General features: G+C 45.4%; 4 protein-coding genes across 4 annotated transcripts in view; 2 read left to right on the top strand and 2 right to left on the bottom strand.

Moving 5' to 3' along the window:
• The first annotated feature begins 544 nt into the window (after window positions 1–544).
• On the top strand, window positions 545–1772 carry timm8a (translocase of inner mitochondrial membrane 8 homolog A (yeast)). Its single transcript, XM_042074989.1, has 2 exons — window positions 545–786; window positions 1105–1772. Exons 1-2 carry the CDS (start codon window positions 676–678, stop codon window positions 1264–1266), a joined length of 273 nt encoding a protein of 90 aa, XP_041930923.1. The 5' UTR covers window positions 545–675; the 3' UTR covers window positions 1267–1772.
• Window positions 1773–1904: 132 nt separating this feature from the next.
• Window positions 1905–4737, bottom strand: zgc:101583 (uncharacterized protein LOC494104 homolog). Its single transcript, XM_042074987.1, has 6 exons — window positions 4607–4737; window positions 4034–4175; window positions 3880–3936; window positions 3430–3520; window positions 3180–3340; window positions 1905–3043 (listed from the first exon to the last, which is right to left on the bottom strand). The coding sequence occupies exons 2-6, from the start codon at window positions 4173–4175 to the stop codon at window positions 2391–2393; spliced, it is 1104 nt and encodes a 367-aa protein (XP_041930921.1). The 5' UTR covers window positions 4607–4737; the 3' UTR covers window positions 1905–2390.
• Window positions 4738–4948: 211 nt separating this feature from the next.
• On the top strand, window positions 4949–7361 carry mars2 (methionyl-tRNA synthetase 2, mitochondrial). The gene is made up of 3 exons (XM_042074981.1): window positions 4949–5492; window positions 5680–6014; window positions 6157–7361. Exons 1-3 carry the CDS (start codon window positions 5210–5212, stop codon window positions 7345–7347), a joined length of 1809 nt encoding a protein of 602 aa, XP_041930915.1. The 5' UTR covers window positions 4949–5209; the 3' UTR covers window positions 7348–7361.
• A 1466-nt stretch (window positions 7362–8827) lies between these two features.
• The window catches only part of med12 (mediator complex subunit 12), a 30139-nt gene continuing 14729 nt past the window's right edge, over window positions 8828–24237 (bottom strand). The window contains exons 26-44 of the mRNA XM_042074990.1: window positions 23847–24010; window positions 22872–23051; window positions 21465–21536; window positions 21106–21266; window positions 20589–20750; window positions 20149–20260; window positions 19846–19935; window positions 19421–19530; window positions 18842–18977; window positions 18342–18491; window positions 17082–17444; window positions 14105–14246; window positions 12567–12778; window positions 12085–12147; window positions 11661–11884; window positions 10512–10761; window positions 10058–10225; window positions 9657–9738; window positions 8828–9373 (exon numbers count right to left, since the gene is read on the bottom strand). Coding sequence (XP_041930924.1) covers window positions 9336–9373; window positions 9657–9738; window positions 10058–10225; window positions 10512–10761; window positions 11661–11884; window positions 12085–12147; window positions 12567–12778; window positions 14105–14246; window positions 17082–17444; window positions 18342–18491; window positions 18842–18977; window positions 19421–19530; window positions 19846–19935; window positions 20149–20260; window positions 20589–20750; window positions 21106–21266; window positions 21465–21536; window positions 22872–23051; window positions 23847–24010 — 2879 coding nt within the window. The 3' untranslated portion in view covers window positions 8828–9335. The remainder of the gene's footprint in view (window positions 9374–9656; window positions 9739–10057; window positions 10226–10511; window positions 10762–11660; window positions 11885–12084; window positions 12148–12566; window positions 12779–14104; window positions 14247–17081; window positions 17445–18341; window positions 18492–18841; window positions 18978–19420; window positions 19531–19845; window positions 19936–20148; window positions 20261–20588; window positions 20751–21105; window positions 21267–21464; window positions 21537–22871; window positions 23052–23846; window positions 24011–24237) is intronic.

Genomic DNA, 24237 nt, shown 5'->3' with positions numbered 1-24237 from the left:
ACGAACACAAAAAATCAAGTAACTTGTAAGTTGCTCACACACAATACAGTCCCTCTCATACCAACTTCAAGTTTCTTGATCACTTTAATCATCCAATTGGAACACATGGAACCAGTAATGTGGTTGCCTGACTTTTTGAGTGCATCTCTGATAGGATTTGATATGTAACAGGCAGATCAGCATCTGTTGACTGTCTGCAGGTTATGGTATGTCTCATAGGCAGAGAAAAGCTTTTGCTCTCAAACACTGTCCACAGAGTCAATGTAGGCCTACTGATGAAGGGATAGACAGAATAGACAAATATGGAAGGTTTGCAAAGTGATGCATGCTCCCTATAAACAGTATTTTAGTACTTTCAAAATACAAAAATGCAATATTTCATTTTGATACATGGTGTATTTTGTAGTTTATTTTGATATTTTATATTTAAATACATTTCTTATAAAAATGCCATCAGCTACAACAACCCACAGTCATGTAAACTCCATCGTCCAATTGTTTCTTTCTAGAGAGCAATATGCAATGTGATTGGAGAAAGTATTTTCCGTTTCCTGTGATGTAAGCAGCCTATCAAGACACGTGAAGGTCAGAGTCTGGGCAGCTCTATTCGCAAATACTTATTGTATTTACTGATCTAGACGTTTGTGTCGAAGCCAGTGTTTTTGGAAAGTAGTAATGGACAGTCAGGGAGTAACCGCAGATCCCCAGCTGCAACATTTCATCGAAATCGAGTCACAAAAGCAGAGGTTTCAGCAGCTGGTTCATCAAATGACTGAAGTGTGTTGGGTAAGTGCAGTGCAGTGGGTTGTGTCTGGTTGGCTAACGTTAGTACTAAGCTAACGCTAGCTTAGGCTACCCATGTTAATAACCCATAATGCTATACTTTGCTCTACTACTATACAAGCTTTGGACATTGACAACAAATAAAGATGGTTATTTCATGTTATTTATTTTGACTGCCTCGTTCAAACGCGTGTTTTAGGCTAAAAGGCTAGCTTATGCTAACAGTTAGTTTGGCCTGCCCCCTCACTCAAATAAACCCTCGTTGACATTATGTACGTGAACACCAGTAACACCGTTATGTCTGTTGTCTTGCTATTCTAGGAGAAATGTATGGATAAACCGGGCCCCAAGCTAGACTCAAGGACGGAGGTCTGCTTTGTAAACTGTGTTGAACGCTTCATTGACACGAGCCAGTTTATCCTCAACAGACTCGAGCAAACCCAGAGGAGTAAAGGTTCCTTCACAGAGACCATGTCCGACTAGCGACATCAACGCTGAATGTACTAACGGAACATATCTGCGTCCGGCCAGGTTGGTCTTGGGTCACTTCAAGCTTGCGTGTCTACTGTGAGGTGAACCCTGTAAGGCAAAACAAAATATGACATTTCAAAGAGAAAGTGCCTCTTGCTCTTTGCATTGCGTTTCCAAACCACTGTTACCTATGAGGGGAGCAGCATTTCATGGGGAGGATTTGTGAAGTTTGACCTCTCACGAGTCAAACAGAGGAAGATGCCATTTCTGGAATAATTTCGATTGGAGGTATTGCCTCACATATGGTTTCGTCCTATCTGGTAATAGCTTGTGGTCTTGAAGAATGAGGACTACTGCGAACCATTTACGTCAACGTCCTCTAATCCATCGAATGTCACAGCTCGCATAAAGGACATTTGGATTTGTTTCATTGTTGGAATGGGAATGATGGAATATGTCTTGTCAGCTGAGTCACGTAATTGTATATTGGCAATAATAAAGGAAACAACAAGTTGTCATTGTAATGTTATTTTTGTGATTTAAAAACATAGGTCATAAGTCCTCTGATGAAGACATTAAACCATCAGAAGAAGCTAGTAAGACCTCTGTAAATATTCTGTCACTACCAATAAGGTCACCATTCAACTTGGTTGTCTTGTACCATTTTTATTACATTAATTGCAACACAAACATTTTGTTAATAGTTACAATAGAGGGAGCAATAAAATATGATTGGATTTAATTTGAAGAATATTTTCTACACTAAATACATATATACACAACAGAATACTAGTTCAAGGCTTGGCCAAATAAATAAGTTAATCAACTTTGAGGTCACATTCATTGTATGTTTTCATTACCCTTGAGACAAGATTGCAGTTAGGTGATATACAATCATTATGAACTCTGGTGGAAATAAGTACACATAAGTTAATGTAAAAAAGATGCAGTCAAAACAGAGAAAGAACATGTGGCAAGGCATGATATGAACATTGCATTCAGCAATGTACTGTGATGTTCAGTAAGACAAAAGTGATGCTGAGGGCAGTTATTCCAGTGTTTATAATGTACCCAACAGCAGTTTCTGTCACTCGCTGCTGGGAATATGTAAATGTTTTTGGTGTCTGTCTTTTGTGTTAGATTGTGAGCGTGCCATTGTTTCTCCTTTCTGTGACCTCCGGAGGTGCACCAGCATCGTTGGCAGTGTCCCGGAGAAGCGACTTTCTGTCCTCGGGGAAGTCGTGATTCGGCAGTGGGCTGTAGGGCTGAGCCCACGGGGAGCTCTGGGGAACCTGACGGAGGCACAGAGGTAACGAGTCCCAGGTGAAGGTGACGTCTTTAAAGGCGTGAAGGAGAAAGATGCCCAGGATGATGGTGAGGAAGCCACTGATGGTGCCCAAGGCTCCATCCACAGTCATGCGCAGCCACTCCTTAAACAAGATGGCCGAACAGGCCATGACGGACGTGGTGAAGAACACATAGTAGATCGGTGTTACCAGAGACGTGTTGTAGATGTCCAGGGCTTTGTTCAAGTAGCTGATCTGGATGCTGATGCAAACAACCAGGCATACGAGTAAAGCCCAAAACAGAGGCTCCTTCAGCACGGCAGTGCCTGCAAACAGCTCTTTAATCCCGATTCCAAGGCCCTTGACGCAAGACACAGACAGAGAGCCAATGACGGAGCAAATGAGAATGTAGACGAGGACGTTCTTCTGGCCGTATCGTGGAGCCACAAAGAAGATAAGCACCAGGCAGCTTGCCACAATACACACAGCAAACACAATGAACCCTGTCCAAACAAAAAGAGAAGAGCAAAGATTGGGAAAAGGTCCAACACTTATAAACTATAATTCTGAACCATGTTCTTATACCGCCATATGCATACATGTGGTACAAAGCATGAGTAGCAGTATAGGCTTGTGTACCTGGGTCTTTGAGCTTCTCAGCCATGGCACTTAATGAGTCCACCTCCTCCTCTTGGGGTGCATGAATTACCATCACTGTGGAGCCCAGAATGCAAAGCAGGCAGCCGATCTTCCCATGGACATTCAGCCGCTCATCCAGGAAGTAAGAGGACAACACAGCGCTGTGGCAAACAGAAAATGCAAAAGATGAGACATTTTAACTGAATTTTCTTTAGTTCTTCTTAGCATTTTTGTGTAAAATCATACATACCTCACCAATACGCTCAGTGCTCCAAGAGGTGTCACTAACATAGCTGGGGCAAAGGCATATGCAGCGAAATTGGCAGCTTCTCCTACTCCCACTGCCAAACAGAGCCTAGTAAAAATGTGTTTTATCCAACTTTCTCTAACTAACTATCTATCCAACTTTTTTTGGAATGTAAATATAAATACTAAATGTTTTATTCCAAGCTAACAGGAAACTTGGTAGCCTATGAACAACAATTTGAATGAATCTGATTCTGTATGAGTGTTTGTGTTAGATTGGAACCCACAATGACTTTCCCATGACTATGTGAAAACAAAGACCACAATGTTCAAGACAAATAAAATGATCATTGTGTAAGACAGTGCAAGATAAAAGCAGCAACAACTGGCTTAGTCACTGGGATAGGCTATTTGAGTTCTCTGGTGTAATGACGTTCAGGCATCTCCAACTTACTTGATATAAGTCCAGCCCACCATAACCACTCCTTCAGGTAAGCATATCCCCCCTGACCTAAACAAGAATTGAGAGGCATCAACTGTGTCCTGGGTTGAATCAGTCAACCTTTCATAAATTGATTAACTATCTAGCAGAAAATAGAAAAACATACCTGCTCTCATAGACCCTTTGCTTGCCAAACGTAAGAGCCCCTTCTTCTTCAAAATAAAACTTCCTCCAATGAAGAGACACGAACTGACCGCCAAAGACAGTCCAATGTAGAAATCAATCGAAGTTGCAACTTCAGCATTCATCTAAAAAAGCAAGGGGCATCGGTTTATCTCGGATTTCATTTATTAAAAAGTAACCGAAATAATTTATTTTCTTTAAGAAGTGCTAGCGTTCTTGTTGATTTGAGCTAACCCGGAATCATGTGACACCGACATTCCCCTTGCGCTCAACACAAATGAAAGGAATAGTCTTGCGCACCGAGGCGTAATGTCAGTGTGTCTGAACCACAGACACAAAACATTTTATTTCGCATCAACTGTTCACTTCACTTATACAAATTACTCGGTGGTTCAATTGTGTGTGTGTGTCAGTCAAATTTGGACTAGGCTACTATGTCAAACTTAAAAAAAACTTGAGGGATAGTTTAGCGTAGCCTACGTCCAGTCTTAAAACGGAGATAACAAATCTAACTTATGACAATTAAACATGAATTCCTGGAAGAGTTCGTGCATACCTTTTTCGCTTAATCCGTTCGCTGTAGGCACCAACGTCTGTTCAACCAGCCGTGTGTAAACCAAACTTCCTGGTGGTGAGTCTTTTGGTGTGAAAATCTAACTGTTTTCTCCGTTCGCTGCAAGTGCTAGTGCTTATAAATGAAATAAATTAGATAAATGAAACTGTGTGAAAGTTTAAAATGCTTAGACTAGCTTGTATTTATCCGCTAACCTTTCGTCATGAGAAGATCGAAATTAAATTCAGAATGCATAACATTATATCACTCGCTCACTGTAAGTTGATGTGACAAATGCAACTTAGTTACAACAGAAGTCAGGTGGGGTCAGGGCCGTCAGAAGACCCGTCGGTAGAGAGCGAGCCTGGCGCCTCCCCGTGGCAATGGTTGGATAATATGACGTCAGCTCGTATTACGCGCTTCCCGGAAGTGTACGGGACTGGCGTAACATTGAGGCATGCATACGCTAAGCTGTGTGTTTTGCTTGATTAGGTTATGGACAAAACCACAGATAAGTCATTGGGAAAGGAACAACGGAATGAGGGTACAATTTAGCTTTAATAAAAAGATCAACTCACCGACAAAGCTTTGTCTACGAACTCGCACATGAAGATGAAACCGCATATCCCTGTGCTGACACGTTTTGACTATCTAAGGTCAAGGAGTCGGCTCTCCTCGAAACTACCGTTGAAGTCATCCCTGTGGAGCTCTCAATGGATCTCATCGCGATTCACGCACACAGACAACTCTGGAAAAGTGTTCTACATAACAACCCCAATTTTCTATGTAAATGCGGCTCCTCACATTGGACACCTCTATTCAGCAGTAACAGCTGATTGTTTGCACAGGTCCAAACTCTTGCAAGGATTCAGCTCAAGATTTGCAACCGGTAAGTGAAAAAAGAGAGAGAGAGAGAGATTACTTTTCTTAGTTGGTGTTGTTTTTGTTCGTGTGTCTGCTTTGGCAACACTATACCACATGGCCATGCCAATAAAGCTCTATTTGAATTTGAATTTGAGAGAGAGATTTAAATAACTCATCCTGATTGTTTTCACAAAGTTGTCCTTGTCTTTCAGGCACTGATGAGCATGGTCTGAAGATTCAACAAGCAGCAGAGTCTGTGAAGAAAGACCCCCTCACATTCTGCAATGAAGTATCGGAGAGGTTTAAACACCTCTTTGTAAGAAGCAACATTTCCTACACAGATTTCATTAGAACCACTGAAAATAGACACCACTGCACAGTTGAGCTTTTCTGGACTATACTTCACCAAAAAGGGTTCATTTACAAAGGAACCTACGAAGGATGGTACTCCACACAAGACGAAAGCTTTCTCATGCCAACTCAGGTCACTGAAGCCTCTGATGTCAATGGGAATGTAATAAAGATTTCCACTGAGAGTGGTCACAAGGTCTGGTATATGTTCTTTTCTAACAATGAAATAAATCCCATGGTTATGACAGGCCAATGATAAAGGGAAATAATACTGTCATCTGGAGAAATTATATTTCTGTCATGGTGTCCCTTAACTCCCCTTTCTTTTCGTGCCTTAGGTGGAGTGGATGAAGGAGGAGAACTACATGTTCCGCCTCTCTGAGTTCCGTTCTCCACTGCTGCGGTGGCTGAAGGAGAACCCAAACGCAGTGCAGCCAAAGAAGTTCTACCACATGGTGCTCCAGTGGCTGGACAGCGAACTGCCAGACCTGTCCGTCTCTCGACAGAAAAGCCGACTCCGATGGGGCATTGCTGTGCCAGGCGACCCAGAGCAAACGATCTACGTGTGGCTTGATGCCTTGGTGAACTACCTCACAGTTGCTGGGTACCCTGGAAACCACAGTTTGTGGTGGAATGCTGCCCATCACATTGTTGGAAAAGACATCCTAAAATTCCATGCTATATACTGGCCGGCATTTCTGATGGCGGCGGGATTGCCTTCTCCACAGGTCATACATGTGCACTCTCACTGGACTGTGCAGGGCAAGAAGATGTCCAAGAGCCTCGGAAATGTGGTGGACCCCTTTGACACGTCACAGAGATACACTGAGGATGGCATGAGATATTTCCTTCTTAGACAAGGGGTCCCAGAGCATGACTGTGACTATAATGACGCCAAACTGGTGAAGTTGCTGAACAGCGAGCTGGCCGACGCCCTTGGAGGACTGCTGAACCGATGCACAGCTCCTTCACTAAACCCTGTTCAGGTCTACCCCCACTTCTGCTCCAGATCCTTTCCTAAAGGTAGTGCCCAAGAACCCACCAGTAGAGCTAAGCCAGAAGATTACAAAATGGTCGAGTCGGTCGCTGAACTTCCAAACGCAGTACAGGAGCACTTTGAGAGGCTGCACATCTATAAGGCCCTGGAGGCCATCAGTGCATGTGTCCGGCAGACTAATGGCTTCGTCCAGAGGCATGCACCGTGGAAGCTTGACTGCACTGATGCATGTGATAAACGGTGGCATGACGGCATTCTCCATGTGTCGATGGAGTGTCTGAGAGTCTATGGCACCCTCCTTCAGCCTGTGGTACCTGGACTGGCCGATAAGCTGCTCTCCAGGCTGGGGGTGAGGCTGGAGGAGCGAACCTGGGAGGCCTTGCGCTTCCTGGAGCGGTACCATGGAAGGACCTGCTCTTTTGAAGGGCGACCACTGGGGCCTGACACTGGTGTACTTTTTAACCGCCTCGAAAAGGACACGGCTAAGGAGAAGCCAAAAAAGAGCAAGAAAACTAGACTTGTCTGTCAATAAATTTTCAGGTCATGCCTCTTTTTTTTTGGTTGCAAATTAAGTTTGTTGGAGGAGGGAAATCTGCATTTGTCATTTTTATGAGGTCATTTTGTTGCAGTTTAATGTAACTAGCAAAATTCACAGTGACCTCTAGATGGAAGCAGACATCACACATTAATAAGAGTTCCCTCGGATAAGGTGACCGAAAGTGTAAGATTTGTGTAAGTGTAAGATGTACACTCTTTTTTAATACGCTGGGACCTGCAATCACCTAATAAACAAGAGCAATCCAGTGAAAACGAAGGATGGAGGTGTTTTCCAATAATCCTAGTTATCCTACATTTCATGCATTCTGGAAAGCCCCGGTTTTGTTCGTTCATGTGATATCTGTGTGATAAGTACTCCGTGAGCAATTCAACAGAGAATAATGGATGTGAATTTGGACGCATATTATTACTCTATGTTTAGGGGGGCTTTTGATCATCTTGAGGCTTCAGTACCCCCCGCAAGGCCTAAAGACGTCCCCTGTACAATTAGCTGTTCCAGAGTAGCCCGGTTTTGAAATTGTAGAACATTTCTACATGGTCTCCATTTATTGAACGAAAGCCTAAAGTTGATTTCATAAAAGGCCAAATACAAAATAAATGTTAAAATATCGCTTATATGACTGTACATAATCAGAGGATACAGCTCATGGCTGAGAGTAGGTCAATGTAGCGTTAATGATTTACTTTCACAAAATGCTAAGCATGCATGCATTTAAGTTTCTAGAAGTTGAACTGTGCTTAAATTGTTCAATGCATGATTTCATAAGAGGCCAAATAGACAATAAATGTTGAATGTTAAAAATAGCCCATATCTGTAAATATTAAAATCAGATGATATACATATAGTTAGACCAAGTTGGATAGTTGGATTACAGGATGCTCCAGAACTCACACGAATGGGAGTGTCTACAAAAGAGCCACACCACTTTTATGACAAGACACTGACTATGCTGTTCTGATGACCTATAGTTTTGATGCTACTGTGCATGGAGGTAAGGCCAATTATGAGTTCTGTGCAACATTGGTGATAGGTTTAGAAAAAAAAAAAATCATATTGCAATAATGCCAAAAACCGTGATCATTTCGTTTACTATAATCATATCACATTTTCATACCGTATCTCTAGTGGATAACATCTCTGGACTACACATTTTTTGCCATGGTTACAAAAATATGTCATGCTATGCTACAACTTCTATGGCAAAGTTTCTGTGTTTTTGGCCAGTAGGATTTTCCTGCTTTTTTCTGCTCCAGTAGTACCTACGCATGGTTGGCAAAATGACATCTGCTGCACTCAAATTGTGCCACAAACTATGAAATCGAGGCCTGCAGTAATCCTAGCATTTCCCTAAGACCATGAAGCAAAGAAATGTTCGCTTCAGTTTTAATCATTGGAGTATGTGGGAGAACACAGAACACCACCATAACCATGCACACAAAAACCAAGGCATAAAAACAGACATGATTTTTTTTAATGAGAAATACACCAAACTGAAAAAATTGTACAAATTGAAATAAAATAAAAATTGCATTATTCTTATAATTTCTTGCACTTCTTTTTTACATAAACTCTTTCCATTGTATACTCCATGATCACTATTTCACAGCAGAGTGCCTTCCCTGCAGATCATAATTACATGTCTGATGTGAAGTCGGCGTGATTTCGGCCCATATTTGAGCCCTGTACACAGGCTACAGGTCATTTTAGCATTCAGTAAACCACCGGCTGACACCCCCACCCCTCACCCCCTTAAAATGTCCGCTGTCTGCATGGGCTCACGCTCAGCAATCTGCCACTGCAAAGTGTCCGGCTGGGCTGGGCTGGGCTGGGCTGGGCTGGGCTGGGCTGGGCATTCATCCATATCCACATGTGCACCTCTCCTTCCTTGACAGTAATACATACACACACTCTCGCCGTCTCTTGTCGCTCTCGCTACCACACACACACAGTCTTGTTTTCTCTCAATAATAGGGGGCTGTGTTCTGTCCAGGTTGTGTATCTGGTGGAGTGAAGAAAGAGATGAAGAACATAACGCATTTTAAAACAGTAAAGGGAGATTTATTTGGACATTATTTATTTTTTTGCCTTTATTGCAGAGACTCAAACCTGGGTCCCCGAGGGCCCACACAATGTGGTATGGTTGTTAAATGATGTGATTCGAAGGCAGCCAGTGCCGTCAGTGTTTGGCAACCCTGAGAGACTGTGTGTGTGTGTGTGTGTGTGTGTGTGTGTGTGTGTGTGTGTGTGTGTGTGTGTGTGTGTGTGTGTGTGTAATGACTTACTTGAGAGCTGCTGCTGGAGCTGTCTGACCAGGGCTGCTGTCTGTTGCTGTTGCTGAGTCTGCTGCATACCCTGCCGGGGAAACTGCAACACACACACACACACACACACACACACACACACACACAATTAAGATGACACAAAATGCAGCAGTATGACATCAGCATGTCAAATATCAGACTTCTAGACTGTTCCATATGTTCTTGAGAACAAGTGGAGATGTCGGCTATCATGTAAATATAAAACATAATTCTGGCCATGTCAGACTGGCCATCTCTCTTTGAGAGTGGAGCTGGGAGCCAGAGCATGTCACAGCCTTTACTACAACCATTTCCCACCATTCTCTACATTCAATCTGTACAAAACTAAAGTCGAGGTCTCTCCAGATGTCGAGACGACTCACGATGGGCTGTTGTGGGGGCAGCGGCTGCATCAGTGTCTGGTTCTGTGTGGGCGCGGGCGGCTGCGCTGTGGGGACCTGCTGCGCTTGCACCTGCTGCTGCTGCTGCTGCTGCTGGACTTGCTGGGGCTGCACCTGCTGCTGCTGGACCTGCTGCTGGACCTGCTGCTGCTGCTGAGCCTGCTGCTGTTGGGACAAACACACACGCATATCAGCATTCAGCAATGACCTCAAGTGTAGGTTGTCTTAACTGATCAATAGGCGATTTCAGTCTGAGTATCTAAAGTAGATGTGAAGGTTCACTGAAATAAATTTTACTGATCACCTACAACTAACAAATTCATAAAAATAATCTTCTAATGGATTTATAAACTGGTTGGTGTGGGGGGGGGGGGGGGGATGAGAGAGATGAATGGCTTCCTGCACGGGGCACATGGCTGTCATTTACCCGGAGCGCTTGCGCCTGCTGCCGCAGGAACTGCTGCTGCTGCACTTGCTGCTGCTGCTGCTGCTGCACTTGCTGCTGCTGCGCCTGCTGTTGCTGCGCTGCCTGTTGCTGGGCCTGAGCCTGGGCCTGGGCTTGGGCCTGAGCCTGGGCTTGCTGTTCCAGCATCTGGTTGGGCCGCATGGACGGGTGCACGCCCTGACCGGCCATGTGGCTCAGCCCGTGCATGAGCTGCGACTGCTGCATGGGTTGGTGCTGGAACCTGGAGCCGGCAAAGGAGAGGGGGAGAGGGAGAGGGAGAGAGAGAGAGAGAGAGAGAGAGAGAGAGAGAGAGAGAGAGAGAGAGAGAAAGAAAGAGCGAGAGAAAGAAAAAGGAGAGAGAGAGAGAGAGAGAGAGGGAGAGAAAGAAAGAAAGAAAGAAAGAAAGAAAGAAAGAAAGACATGCATATACACTACGTTAGCATCAGGGTCGAATCCTCCACAGCTTGGCAGCCATTCTGGTAATAATGCCTTCAAGTGCCTGTTCGGTGTACAACATAGCATTCCTTTCAAAAGGAGAGACCCCTCTCTCACTGGAAGAGACTTGAGAAACTTCACATAGGATAGACAGACAGTACTTAAAAGTCTATCCACGATATTCCTGAGCTAACAGTGGGTATCGCCATGACACCTCAGCATTCAGAAATCCGGTTTTCTATTTCCGGCCGAAGCTGCTTTGTATTGAGTGCCTGATGCATGCAAGCCATGTAAAAGCCAACTAATATTTTTTCTGTCATGTACTATATGGAATATCCATATTGAGTTTAGAATCGTCAACACTTTGAAGGAAAAAAGTTGAAGAATATTCTAGTTAGCCAGCTGATGTAAACAGAATGGACAGTAGATGAAAATGACCTGACCATCATGAACTGACCATTAGGTAGGCAAATCCCCCCTGTCGGCGGCCATCTTGCAAGGCACTTTGGGCAGTTATCGGGAAGCTATTTTCCTATTCAAGTGAATGGGGATGCATACTGGAAGGGGCGGGATATGTGTAGAGACTACTGCCAAACAACCCCAGGCATGTCTATGGAGGATTCTCTGAGTGCTGCGTCTCCACATTAGAAAGTCTCTGGGTTAGCACAGGAGCCAGCGTTGTAGTGCTGACGTTTTGGTCCTCACCTCTGGACGTTCTGCATGGGGTGCGTGTAGCCCGGTGCCTGCTGATGAACGTAGCCGCTGGGTCTCGTCGGCATCTGCCTCAGGGGGTCCACCACGCCAGGGTTGGTGCCAGGGTGGTTACCCTGGAAATTCTGGTTGCCGTACGACGGCGGAACTATGCCCCCCGGCTGCGAGGGATGCGACTGCATTCCGGTCATGTAAGTGGTGTAGCCCTGGGAGATATTCTGTTTACAAAGAACAGCAGATATTCAAGTCTTCAGAAATAAGACGAAGACATTTACTAGACGTTTTTCAACTAATCAATATAAACTTTGTAATATTATAACAATAATACATATGTTCACTTCTTGATTCATTAATAATCATTCATATTTCTATATCTGAATGTCAGCACTAATAGTAGCCTGCTCCTATCAGCACGTGCCTGTGTTGGCTGCATTGATGAATATTGTGGATTGGAATTCATCTGTCTGATTTGCATCTGGTTCTGAAAAGAGAGAGGAGATAAATATTAATCTTGATGGTGCCGAATATTATTTCCTTGTTGTGAGGCTTCCACAAGTTATCAGTTGGCAACATATTTAGAGGGGGGCTCAAAAACTGGCAGCTCATTTAGCGTTTCACCAAACACTCTGATCTCCAAACAGCTTTGATGATATTACTGGAAAACAGCAAACATGGTTCATGTGATCAGTTAATAGCTGGATTTCACTTTCACCAGGAGGAAGGAAATCTCAGTGGACTCAAGTACAACCACCAAACAAAAGCCCTTGGCAGCACTACCCAAGTCAAAGACCACTCAAAGTAGCATGTCAAAACATTTACCCCCAACAACACCACATCCCATCATCCCTTGCACTGATAACGGGGCAGTCTTACATGCGTCAAAAATCGCATGGGACTCACCAATCTGACCTGCAGTTGCTGCCGCAGCATCTGGTTGTGCCCCATGGGCTGCTGCGGCTTGTAGCCCATCTGGAACTGCTCCTTCTGCATGCCCATCATGCCCGACATGGGGCCCTGCATCTGCATGCCAGCGGGGTAGCTGGGGCGCGTGGGCATGAGCTTGTTGGGGGTCATGTTACGTGGCCTGTAGGGGCTCTCCAGCCCAGGTCCTCCTGCAGACAGACAGGCAAGCAGACAGACAGACAGGCAGACAGACAGGCAAGCAGACAGACAGACAGAGAGTCAGATTTACCAAGGAAGGTGATGACATGCTGGGACAATAGCAGTAAGGAAACACTTATTTCAGTGGTGGAATAATCCACAATCCACAAGTGGGATTAATAATGTACTTCTCGGCATTCGGGTATTGGAAAATAATGCACTTCACGGTGTGATAGCTGCATCATTTCCCAATATCCGAGCGCGGCTTTGTTCATTATCCCTTACATGAAATACTAAATAAATGTACTACCTGGGTCATTCCGTGTCAAATCAGACTGAATCCAGACAAAATGGTTACTGCATCATCTCAAATTTTGCTCAAGGTTTGTCAATCTAATATTTAGGTCCCAAAACTACAACCTATAAAATATTTTTGCTAAATTCATTTACGTTTTTTTTCACCCTTGATTTTGTATCATTAGACTCCCAGAAATACCTTATTTGGGAGGCCATGTTTGGACATCTTTAAAAGCTTTATTCCTAGCCTAACCAAACTTAGTGAAAGACAAATATGTTCTCAGTATGACGGGACCAATAAAAGTTTATATTGCATGGCCGTTAACTTTATATAAGGCCCTATATTTGGAACAAAGTGCAAAACTGGTGATATTGAGTCTTGTAAACTTCCTGTAATTGGTCCGAACCATTCAAAAAGTGATTTCATACTGCAGACGAACCGAACCATGGTTCCATGGACCATGGTATAGTACAGCATTAAATGTCTGTAAATGTCTCTAAATACATTAAATGTCTCTAAATACACTGAGCTACTTTCACAAACATTTTCATGTTTTCAATCAATGAAAATTACCAAAAAACCAAAACCGCCCCTTGTTTAATCTTTCAAGCCCATTATGTGTGGAGAGATGAAATATTGGCACAACATTAATAAAATATAGTATGCAAATAAACAAATAATGATTGATATCAAATGCATACAAAATCAAGTTTATACTAATGTCACTCTTTTTACCCTTTTTTCCAAATCTAGGACCTTGTAGAAGTTTGGGCTGGCTATGAGTAATACTTTTCATTATATTAATGTCCAAACATTGCTTCCCAGATAATGTGATTTTCAGGCTGTAAAACTGAAGTAATTTCAAGGGCTGAAAATAATTCGAAGACTAGGATTTGAACAGAAATATTTGACAGGCCTTGGTTTTGGAACCCATTCTTGATATAGACAAGGTTTGAACAACATCTGAAACAGTGCAGCAAATCTTACCTGATTTGACACAGAATGACCCACCTAGAGCAGCTAGATGCAAGAGACTCACCTGGCGGTAGGGGCTGGTTCTGAGCGTACATGCCCATCTGGGCTGGATTGTAACCCATGCGATACGGGTTCTGCTGGGCCATCATGTCCTGAGACATTCCTCCAGGGTAGGGGACCACAGCTGGGTTACGGGCACCGTAATCCTGAGTCAGTAATGGATCAAATGGACAAATAAATATGAATGAAAACAAACACAAACACACACACACACACACACGCACGCATGCTCACACTCGTGTTCTGTGGGGTGGGCAAAGAGGCGCCTCTTTAAAAAGAGGAATGACGGTTGAAACGCTTCAGTGTGGTTAGCTGCTGCTGCGCAGTACCCCCCCAACTGACACCATCAGATAGCAGAACATACGCAGCCAACCTGCGACAAATATACCCACGCTGCCTCGCACATCTCAAGACCTCGACAGAACAACAAAGAAAGCCATTGGTGGCAGTGCTGGCATAGTCGTCAGCATGATTACGAAATAGATTTTGAGCAACCCATCACAGACTCATAATCACGGGCTACGTGCGTCATAAGCAGTAATGTTACTAGTAGTACACAACTTGTTTAATTTAACTTGTATTTCCAAGACACTGTCCAACAGAGTTTTACCCCGTAATTTCCCAACTATTAGCCGTGGCTTATACATCGATTTTGCTAAATTTCTTCAGCTATGAGGTTATTAGAGCCTGGAAAATCTAGAAAGATTAACCCATTCGCGCTCAACATTGACCCTCCCGCTGGATGCTGCGTAGCGCAGCATGCTTTTTATTTCATGTTTCTAGGTGCTACAGAGGCTTAGATATTACATTTTGGTAGACGTTGACAATTTTTAGTATGTTTTCAGAAAAACCTCAGGAAATAAGGTTATTTAGTCTAGAATGCCATAGGATTCTATCGGCGTTTTTAGCAGGCATTTTAGGAGTAAATGGGTTAAGGCAATGACTAATGTAATGGCCCAACTCAAGGCGCGGCACCAAGCATGCATTTGAAAATCTCACTGCACGCAATTGGATAACACCAATGTTTACTGACTGGTTCCGGACTTCGACGCAATTGGATAACATTACGACCAATGTTTATTGACTGATTCGTTGCAGCGCTGTTGTCATCTGTCTAGCTCACCTCTGTCCCGCCTATATCAGATACACGATGTAATTTGGTGCCCCACGATACAAGGGACATAAGTAATGAGCATCATTACTCATTGGCAGAGTGACTCGCTGAGCAAATTCAAATTGTGCTCCTGCGAGAACTCTGGATTTCCAGGGTTAGGTTAATACACGGGGACAGTTATTTGGTATTAATATGATTGTTTCTTTTACTTGCATAAAAACACTGTCCTGCGGCTAATACACAGGAATAGGGTTGGGCACCGAAACACGGTTCTAATATGGCACCGGTGCCGACGCAAACGGTAACTGCATCGAATAACAACGTGGATTTCGGTGCCTCATTTCGGTGCTTAAATAGCGTTTTTTTTTTTATTATTACCGGGTATTTTTTTTATAGGCATCACTGCATGTCATGCGCCACCTCTAACGTCTTGCTCTGATAGCAACACATCCAGATAGAGTTACCCAACATAAACACTGGATGTAAAAACCAGAGGGGTGCACCACATAGGCGAGTGGACAGTGTTTGACAGCTTGCGTGAGCCCAAGTAGGCCTAGCTTACTTTAAAGCGATATCACATGCTCTTGTCAAAATCTAGCATTGGGCCTAACTACACACAAGCAAAAGGCTATGAAACAACAACAGTAGCCTATTTGTTACACAATATCTTTGCTAATGCGCTAACTGGCATTTATTTGAAATATTATCAAATTTGTAAGGTGAAAACTTTATTACAAGGTGTGTTCTAAACAACATAATGGCAAGATATTAATCTTTCATGTGCATGAGGCCCATATAGCCATTATATCACAATGAATATGAAGATCATGTTAAAAGTTAGCTGGCAAAAACATAAATATGTAGGTTACATACCTGATGTCGCTGAGCTGTCAAAGAGGCTATGAAACCATCTCCGTAGCCTACTTTATCGCTAGCTAATTAAACTCAGCTGACTGGTGTTAGCGCATAGCCATAGTTGCTGTTAAAATGCCTACTAGGCTAGCATTGGGAATATAAACACTTCAACACCGACATGTAGCCTAACATGTTCAAAACTATTGCGTGTTATGTGTTAAGACATGAAATTTCTTGAAGCATTTGGGAACACACTGAATTAACTGAAAAGTAGAGTCCCTGTTAGATTAGCTTGCTTGCAAATGCCGTTGTCCATGACCTATGGCAAACCGCCTACACTGGGTAAACTTGAAAGCAGAGCTTACCATTGTGTGATGCATGCTGTTTTAACATTTAAATGTATTATTCGTAGGAGCAATGAGATATTGATAGTAAATTGAATATAACAATTCAATTTCATGTTCAAATTTGTCTTATCAATAAAAAAAAAAAAAAAGCAATTCATGCTTTAGACCATTTTAATTTAAAACAAAGTACTGGTTCAGGCACCGTTTCGGCACCGGCACCGTTTTAAAAGTGTCGATTTAGCACCGGTATCGGATAAAACCCAAACGATACCCAACCCTACACAGGAAGTTACTGTAGCATTATAGTGCAACTCAATGGGCTACAGGAACACCACAGTGCTGGTGAGATTGCAGCACAGTGAGGAATCTGTAGGGGTTGTTCATCTTTAAAATGTCACACAGACATAGAGCAAGCGAAAAGGCAAACGGTTACAGGTGGAATTTCCCTCGGTGTGGCTAGCTAGCTGTTAGTTGACTGACACAATTAGATCCACCTGAAGATGCACAGTCAAGTCAATCTGCATTTCTGGTAATAGACTATTAGGAACATCTCATTACGGTCAAGACAAATGTAGAATGTAGAACGTAGAGCATTTCAGTACTTGTGACCTCATTAAAAAACAGACACTTACAGGAGTTCCATTTGCCTGCCTGGGCAGACCCACCTCTGGCTTAGTGGTGGACGAGGGCTTCTTCTTCTTGGACTTCTTCTTGGGCTCCGAGGGCACGGCCGAGACGCTCTTCTCGGCCTTGACCGCCTCGGCCATCTTCTTCTCGGGCTCCTGGGGGACGGGAGTGGGCGGCTCCTCCTCCTCGGGCGGCAGGTTGAGCGGCTCCAGGTAGTAGCTGCGCGGCTTGGGCTTGACGTGCGTGTGGTAGAGCAGCAGCCGCTGCTGCTCCTCGAACTTGGTGACCTTGCGGTCCACGCGCACCGTGCCGAACCAACCCCAGGAGAGCGGCGCCGAGTGCTTGAGGCCCTCGAACACGTCCCACGGCGAGATCTTCTGCTTGGTGGACACCTGCAGGCCCTGTGGGAGCGAGAGACGAGAGGAACGTGAGCAGCGGGAGGATGAGGTTGGGCAGGGGCAGCCGTGGCCTACCGGTTAGCACGTCGGACTTGTGGACCGGAGGGTTGCCGGTTCGAACCCCGACCAGTGGGCCACGGCTCAAGTGCCCTTGAAAAGAGTATATATCAAAAGAGTATATATCAAAAGAGTATATATCAAAAGAGTATATATACACTTCTACTTATATATAGGTGCGAGAGAGGTGTCGTGCTCAGTCTGGATGTGAGCAGGGGGTTGTTCCGATTAAACACGGAATCTGCAATTGTGATCTAACAAAACAGCTTTTTGCTAGATTCGGAGGATTGCTCCCTCTAGGTGTCCATTCCTAACACTGAGAAAGCTTAGCTTAGCCATCCCAGCCCTACATTGCAAGCGATTAATCAACATCACAATGAAATACTCCACCGGTCATGAGAGTTAATAGGAACGTTTCTAAAAGAACATGTCACAGCCATTTCCGCATCAAATCTGACCACTGGAACGTTTCTAACTGAAAGCCTGAGGGCTGTCTCTGCTTCAGGAATTCTAATTCGCCCCAAAATGACCGCCTTTAGTTTAATTGTGCAAGTGGAAATTGCCTGAGTCTCCAGGGAGCCAAAGGCAAGTGGAACATACCTTCACCTCCAGGGACCTCATCGCTAAAAGCCATTTAAACTGTCCCCAGATGTCCCTTAGCCCGTCTAATTGTTACCGTGGAGATCAGCAGAGGCTAGAGAATGAACTGAGCCATGGTGAGTGTGTGTGCATGTGTGTGTGTCCTACAGGCTGACGGAGGACAGATGATGAATTGAGCCTATGGTGTGTGTGTGTGTGTGTGTGTGTGTGTGTGTGTGTGTGTGTGTGACTGGGAGTGAGTACCTCTTTCTCGAAGCCGGCGATCTTGTTGCCTTTGGTGTCGATGAGGGAGCCCTGGGGTTCACAGGTGATGACGTCGCGCGTCTGCTTGGGCAGGGGCAGCAGCTGACGCACCTTCTCCAGGCTCTCCGACTGCCGGTCCCCTAGCTCCTTCTGCGCGCGTGGACAGGACAGAGAAGGAGCTTAAAACACACTCTTTTCACAAACACAGAGAAACAAACCTCTACAAACAAACAATGCAAAAAAAGAATACCCAAAGCAGAAACAGGCAGAATATTTGGCATCCATCTAGATCATTTGAGGACTTGTCTACCTTACCACTGTGCATATACTCATAACCTGATAGTCTTAGTTTTCATTTGTTTGTTCGTTTTGTTGGTCTTAATGTACAGCACTGCCGTTGTGTATAAAAATGCTAAATAAATCGATTGACATGGACAACCAGAAGACTCTGGGTTCTATAAATAACAAATGAGCGTGTGCAGCTGGCCTCTGGTCCGTACCCTGAGCTTCTTGACCAGGTTCATGTAGGCCCTTTTGTTCTCCTCCATGCTGCCCTGAGAGATGCTGGACATGTCAGCAGCCAGTGTGCCGTTGATCAGCACACTCAGCATGTCCAGCACAGTGGTGAACAACTCACTGAGAGAGAGAGAGAGAGAGAGAGAGAGAGAGAGAGAGAGAGAGAGAGAGAGAGAGAGAGAGAGAGAGAGAGAGAGAGAGAGAGAGATGAGAGAGAGAGAGAGAGAGAGAGACACATGTTAAGTTAGGGAGTCACAGTCACAGACAGACTGTTAAGACACGATAGATAGACCATTAGAGAAATACACAGACCAATATTGGCATCTGCTTAAAGGGTTGTTCACACTTAGAACGATAACTATAACAATAACTGCAAAAAAGTTAGAGCTAAATATGAATGACAACGTCCACACATTATAACTAAAACATTAACGACATGGAGAACGATATCGAGGTCACTTTCAGTGATCGTTACAGTTATCATTCTTGGTGTGAGCGGCCCTTTATAGTGTGTAGGGTGGGCCACTAGTGGTGAGGTGTCGGGGTCATGGCTGGTGACTCACTTGTTGGACTGCATGTCCACGGTTCCACTGCTGATTATGTCCAGCAGAAGCACCGCCCACTCCGTGGTTTGCTGGGTGCTCCGTTGGACCGTGTCAAACATCCCACCCACCTGGAGCGCAGGATATGACACGTGAGATGCAACACCTCCAAAAAAATACCTATTTCACTCAACATCCTCCTCATTATCTCATCGCCACGTTGAGAAGCAGCGTTTTTTTTTGTAAGAGTGAGAATCACAAGGTTTGGAAATGCACTAAAGACTTTGTATTACGAGAACAAATCAACCAGCTAAATTCCTTGCATGTGTACTTGGTACTTGGTGAAATAAAGCAATTGTGAAAGAGTGCGCTTCTGTTTATCTCCTGACTGCACATAATAGGATAGAACAGACGGACAGGGCTGTGGATCTGATTGGTTGCCTCACCAGGTTGAGCCGGAGCTTCAGGGCCTCGTGCATCATCTGTTTGGCCTTGCAGTCATCCTGGTACTGGTCCTCCCGCCAGTTATGGACAATCTGGACGAGGAGGAGGAGAAGTGGTCAGCTACAGTAGGAGCCAGACTACAGCGCAGTGAGGAGTGGTTTGTGTGTGTGTGTGTGTGTGTGCAGGGTTAGGAGGTTAGGCATAGGCTCTTACCTGCTGCACCTGGCTGTAGAGGGAGGAGAGGAGGTGTGTGTGTGTGTGTGTGTGTGTGTGTGTGTGTGTGTGTGTGTGTGTGTGGCTCTTACCTGCTGCACCTGGCTGTAGAGGGAGGTGAGGAGGCCCTCCCGCTGCTCATCCTGACCCTTCAGACACGTCAGCACCAGAGACAGGAAGGGCTGCTGGCTCAGGAGAGACATACTGGAACACGAGCACATACACACACACACGCACACACACACACACACACGCACGCGCACACACGCACACACAGGCAAGTCTGTAAGTGGCCATATATAATAAAACAGCTACTCGGCTTTAAAGCATAAGGGCGGTGAGAGAAGTCACACTTAGTAGTACGTTTCCGTAACCGCTATCTGCATTTCCATCAGCCCAAGTCAACACGAGGGCACAGTGCACACACATCTGTGCAGTCATATATCCAACACGTCCTGAAGTTACACAGACTTCTGCTTTGCCCACTTTGCCTTGCGAATGGAGACGTACGAGTGAGCGCGCGGCTGGTTACCTCTTCTGTTTCTGCCGGTCCCTCTCCTTGCGGGAGGACGATCCCAGGTGCTGGCCCTTCTCCAGCTCCTCGCCGGCCGCCTTCAGCACGTGGCCCTGCACCGACGTGGGCAGCTTGGCTATCAGGGGCGCCACCAGCCACACACCTGATCGCTCAGACGAACTGGGTGAGGCAGGCAAGGGAGACAACACACACACACACACACACACATTTATATGTGGTCCATAACCTTTTATCTAGTCAGTGTATGAGCTACACTAGTACACACAAATATAGTTCTATTCATGGGTTTCATCAGGTTCCTTTCCACAGGTGTATAAAATCAAGCCCCTGGATTATGGATGCAGACTGCATGGTGCTTAATTAATACACCTGTGGAAAGGGACCTGATGAAACCCATGAATACCAGCCATGAGAGTGAACCAAATATTTTGCAGACATGGAGTGTTGTGGAAAGATCAACGAGGTGTGTATGATTTTGGCAGGGTCACTGTGGGGTCATGTCGGGGTCTCTCACCTGAGGACGGGTTTGAGCTTGCTGGTGTTGTTGCTGTTGGAGACGGAGCTGCCCGCGGAGGCCGAGCCGTTCCCTGAGAGGTTACTGGAGTTCATCTCCGCCGACTTCTGGAACACCTCGATGGTTGCCTTGGCGATGTTCTCCAGCAGGGAGTAGAGTTCCTGGGGAGAGAGCGAGAGCGAGAGAGTTAGACAGCGACGCGGCGGAGAACATCAGCCGGATTAAGCCAGATTTGATTACACAGCCGGCGGTTGCCACACAGGCCGGCCGCTAAGGGAGAACACAACGCGCTTCCCATCGGCCGGCGCCAATGCAAACACAGTGGCAGCGAGTGGGATCGGACGGGTTTGTTTACTCACGTTGTTTGTGCTTTGCTTGATCATGAGTTGCAGCTCAAGGCAGGACTGCCTCATGGTCCACTGATCCATGTTCTACAAGGCCAAAGCCAGAACCAGATGAGGAATGTGGACACAAAGAAAACATTATCAGTCATTTTTAGCGACTCCTCATAACCCCACAACCCCTATAACTACACTTCACCTCACAGTGGACTTACTGTACGACTTGCAACTAACCAGCAGGTCCATTTCATTTAAAAGACGACAAACCGCATGAAGCAAAGGTGGGCTGAACTGACACCTCCCTGGAGGACCATGGCAATGACATAGTCTAGTCTCAGCAATGGAGCACTGTTGACATTCAATCAACTCTCCTTGATTAAAAATGCTTGTGGAAACCAGATGTGTGAAAGCTACACTGAATCCAGCCCAATCCAGACCAATTCATTAGCTCATTCATATGGGATCCGAACGCTCAGCCTTAACCCACTCAGTGACCGAATACAATGTTCTTTGACTTGAGAAGGTGAAAAAGAAGCCGCATCTCACTCAAAAGAAGCCCAATACCCCAACGCTCTCCCTCTCCCTAGCTCTCCGCTTGCAGCTGTTAGTCATCAGGCACGTTAATCAGAGCTGGCGTAGTCCAAGCTCAGCAGGTCGGGGGGAGTTCAGCACAGTGATGGACGTGCCCCTGGGTGGCCCTATCCAACTAAACCTCTAGCTATTCACTGGAAACACTCCCTTATTCAGTTACAATGGGAGCACCAAGATTAGCTTTACAGCAAGACCTCTAGCTGGGACTAAAGGGGGAGGGGTGGAGTTGGACAAGAGGACAGGAGTGTCCACCTGGAGGATGCGTTCAATGCATGTGCTGTTGGGTGGGCCCTCTCCAACTAAACCTCTAGCCATTCACTAGAGTTAACTAGAGTCACTTAAGTTAAAATCTGGTTCTAGGGCACAGGAAGTTAATCAAGGGGGCACCATGTTTAGCTTCCTAGCATGACCTCTAGTCTCCGATCCTTTGTGTCCTATCCTGGAGCTGAGACTGCGGGGCGGCGCTGGAGTGTGAGGCAGGGAGGCAGTGGTCTAAGTAATGATAATGGTGGAGTAAAGGTCAATATAATGGCGATTGACGTTTTTCTCCAAAGCACCACAATGCGACTCAATTGACCGATTGTCAGGCTGTGACACCAGCGCTGCTTCTCCAGGTGAGCAACAGTGCTCACATGGACGGTGCATTCAATTGACGTGCCGCGGGTGGCCCTCCAACTAAACCTGTAGCCATTACCTAGAAATGCTCCCTATTCAGTTACAGTCAGATTCTAGGAAACCGGACCTCCACAATTAGCTTCCTAAACCTCCTTGGACCTCTGGCTGTGGCTGTGGGGGGGGGGGGGGGATGTTGGGGGAGAAAAGAGGAGTGCCCACCTGGAGGATGCGTTTGATGCGCTGCCGCTGGGGGTTGTCGCCCTCCTCGCTGTCCAGCTGGCGGTGCGGGTAGCAGATGAGCTGCAGGAGCCGCTGAGCCTGGATGTTGACCAGCACGGGGTCCTGCAGCGCACTGCTGTCCTCAGACAGGGACTTCAGACAGCGCTCTCCAACCCACTCCTGAGACGGGACGGAGGAGAGGGACAATTAGAGAGTGGGATAGAAAGATCAAGAGAGAGAGAGAGAGAGAGAGAGAGAGAGAGAGAGAGAGAGAGAGAGAGAGAGAGAGAGAGAGAGAGAGAGAGAGAGAGAGTGAGAGAGAAAGAAAAGAAAGAAAGAAAAGACATATACAAAAAGAGAGATGGATTAAAGTATGTGTTGGGGGTTGGTGGCAAGCAAGAAACAGTGAGAAAACAAAGAATGTTTGGTGTGTACAGTATGCTACTGCGAGACACAAATAATTAAAATGTTCCAGGCACAAAGCCTTCTCCATTAGTCTCCACAGGGCAGAGAAAAGGTCCATCTCCCAATCCCCATTCCAAAGACACATTTCATCATGACATTTACTAAAGACTCGTAGGGGATAGGCCCGCCTCCCACCACTGCAATCTTCCAAAAATAATCACCTACACTAAAAAGGCTAAGCAATCTGTGTTAACATTAAGAAACCATTTATCTGAAAGGCTCCTCGTGGGGCTTTCAAATGGCAGAAGAAAAGAACAGAAAACAAACATTTCACCCTCACTATTGATCAAAACATTACATGAGGAGCCTGCCGCTGAGTCTCTGAACTGCCATTAACGGAAAGGTTGACTAACAGACAGTGTGTGTGTGTGTGTGTGTGTGTGTGTGTGTGTGTGCGCGTGCGTCAGAGAGAGAATAGAGTGTGATGGTTAATGGCCAGCTAGTTGTTTTTTCCCCTGCCGTCTGCATTAGCGACTGTGATAAGTGGCGCTCGCGGCGGCTAGAACTCACCTGTTGACAAATACTCTTCAGCACGTACTTGGCGTACACATCTAGGCTGGCTGTCTCTATGGAGACATTTCGCCCGCCGGATTTCTTGGAGCCAATGTCGTCATCTCCGATGTCGTCCAGACCGGCGGGGTGTGAGAACCCAGAGCCTTTTAGTTCAGCATCACCTAGTGAACCAACACACACACACACACTCAACAAATATCTACAATTCCTTGAATGGAAATCCAACATTTCTTTATTTCTTCATATCTACTTTTAACGGCCACTTCTAAAGATAATGGGTCAGTGACTATTGACGGACCCTAAGTGAGACAAGATACTCCTCCAGCCTTTGGAAATATTGGAACCAACATTTGTATGTTTTTTAACCAGTGAGCACACAAGTGTACTA

This window comes from Alosa sapidissima, chromosome 20 (genome assembly GCF_018492685.1).
Source record: "Alosa sapidissima isolate fAloSap1 chromosome 20, fAloSap1.pri, whole genome shotgun sequence".
NCBI classification, from domain to species: domain Eukaryota; kingdom Metazoa; phylum Chordata; class Actinopteri; order Clupeiformes; family Clupeidae; genus Alosa; species Alosa sapidissima.
Note: the sequence above shows the minus strand (reverse complement) of the source record. Positions and strands in the feature narration are given on the sequence as shown.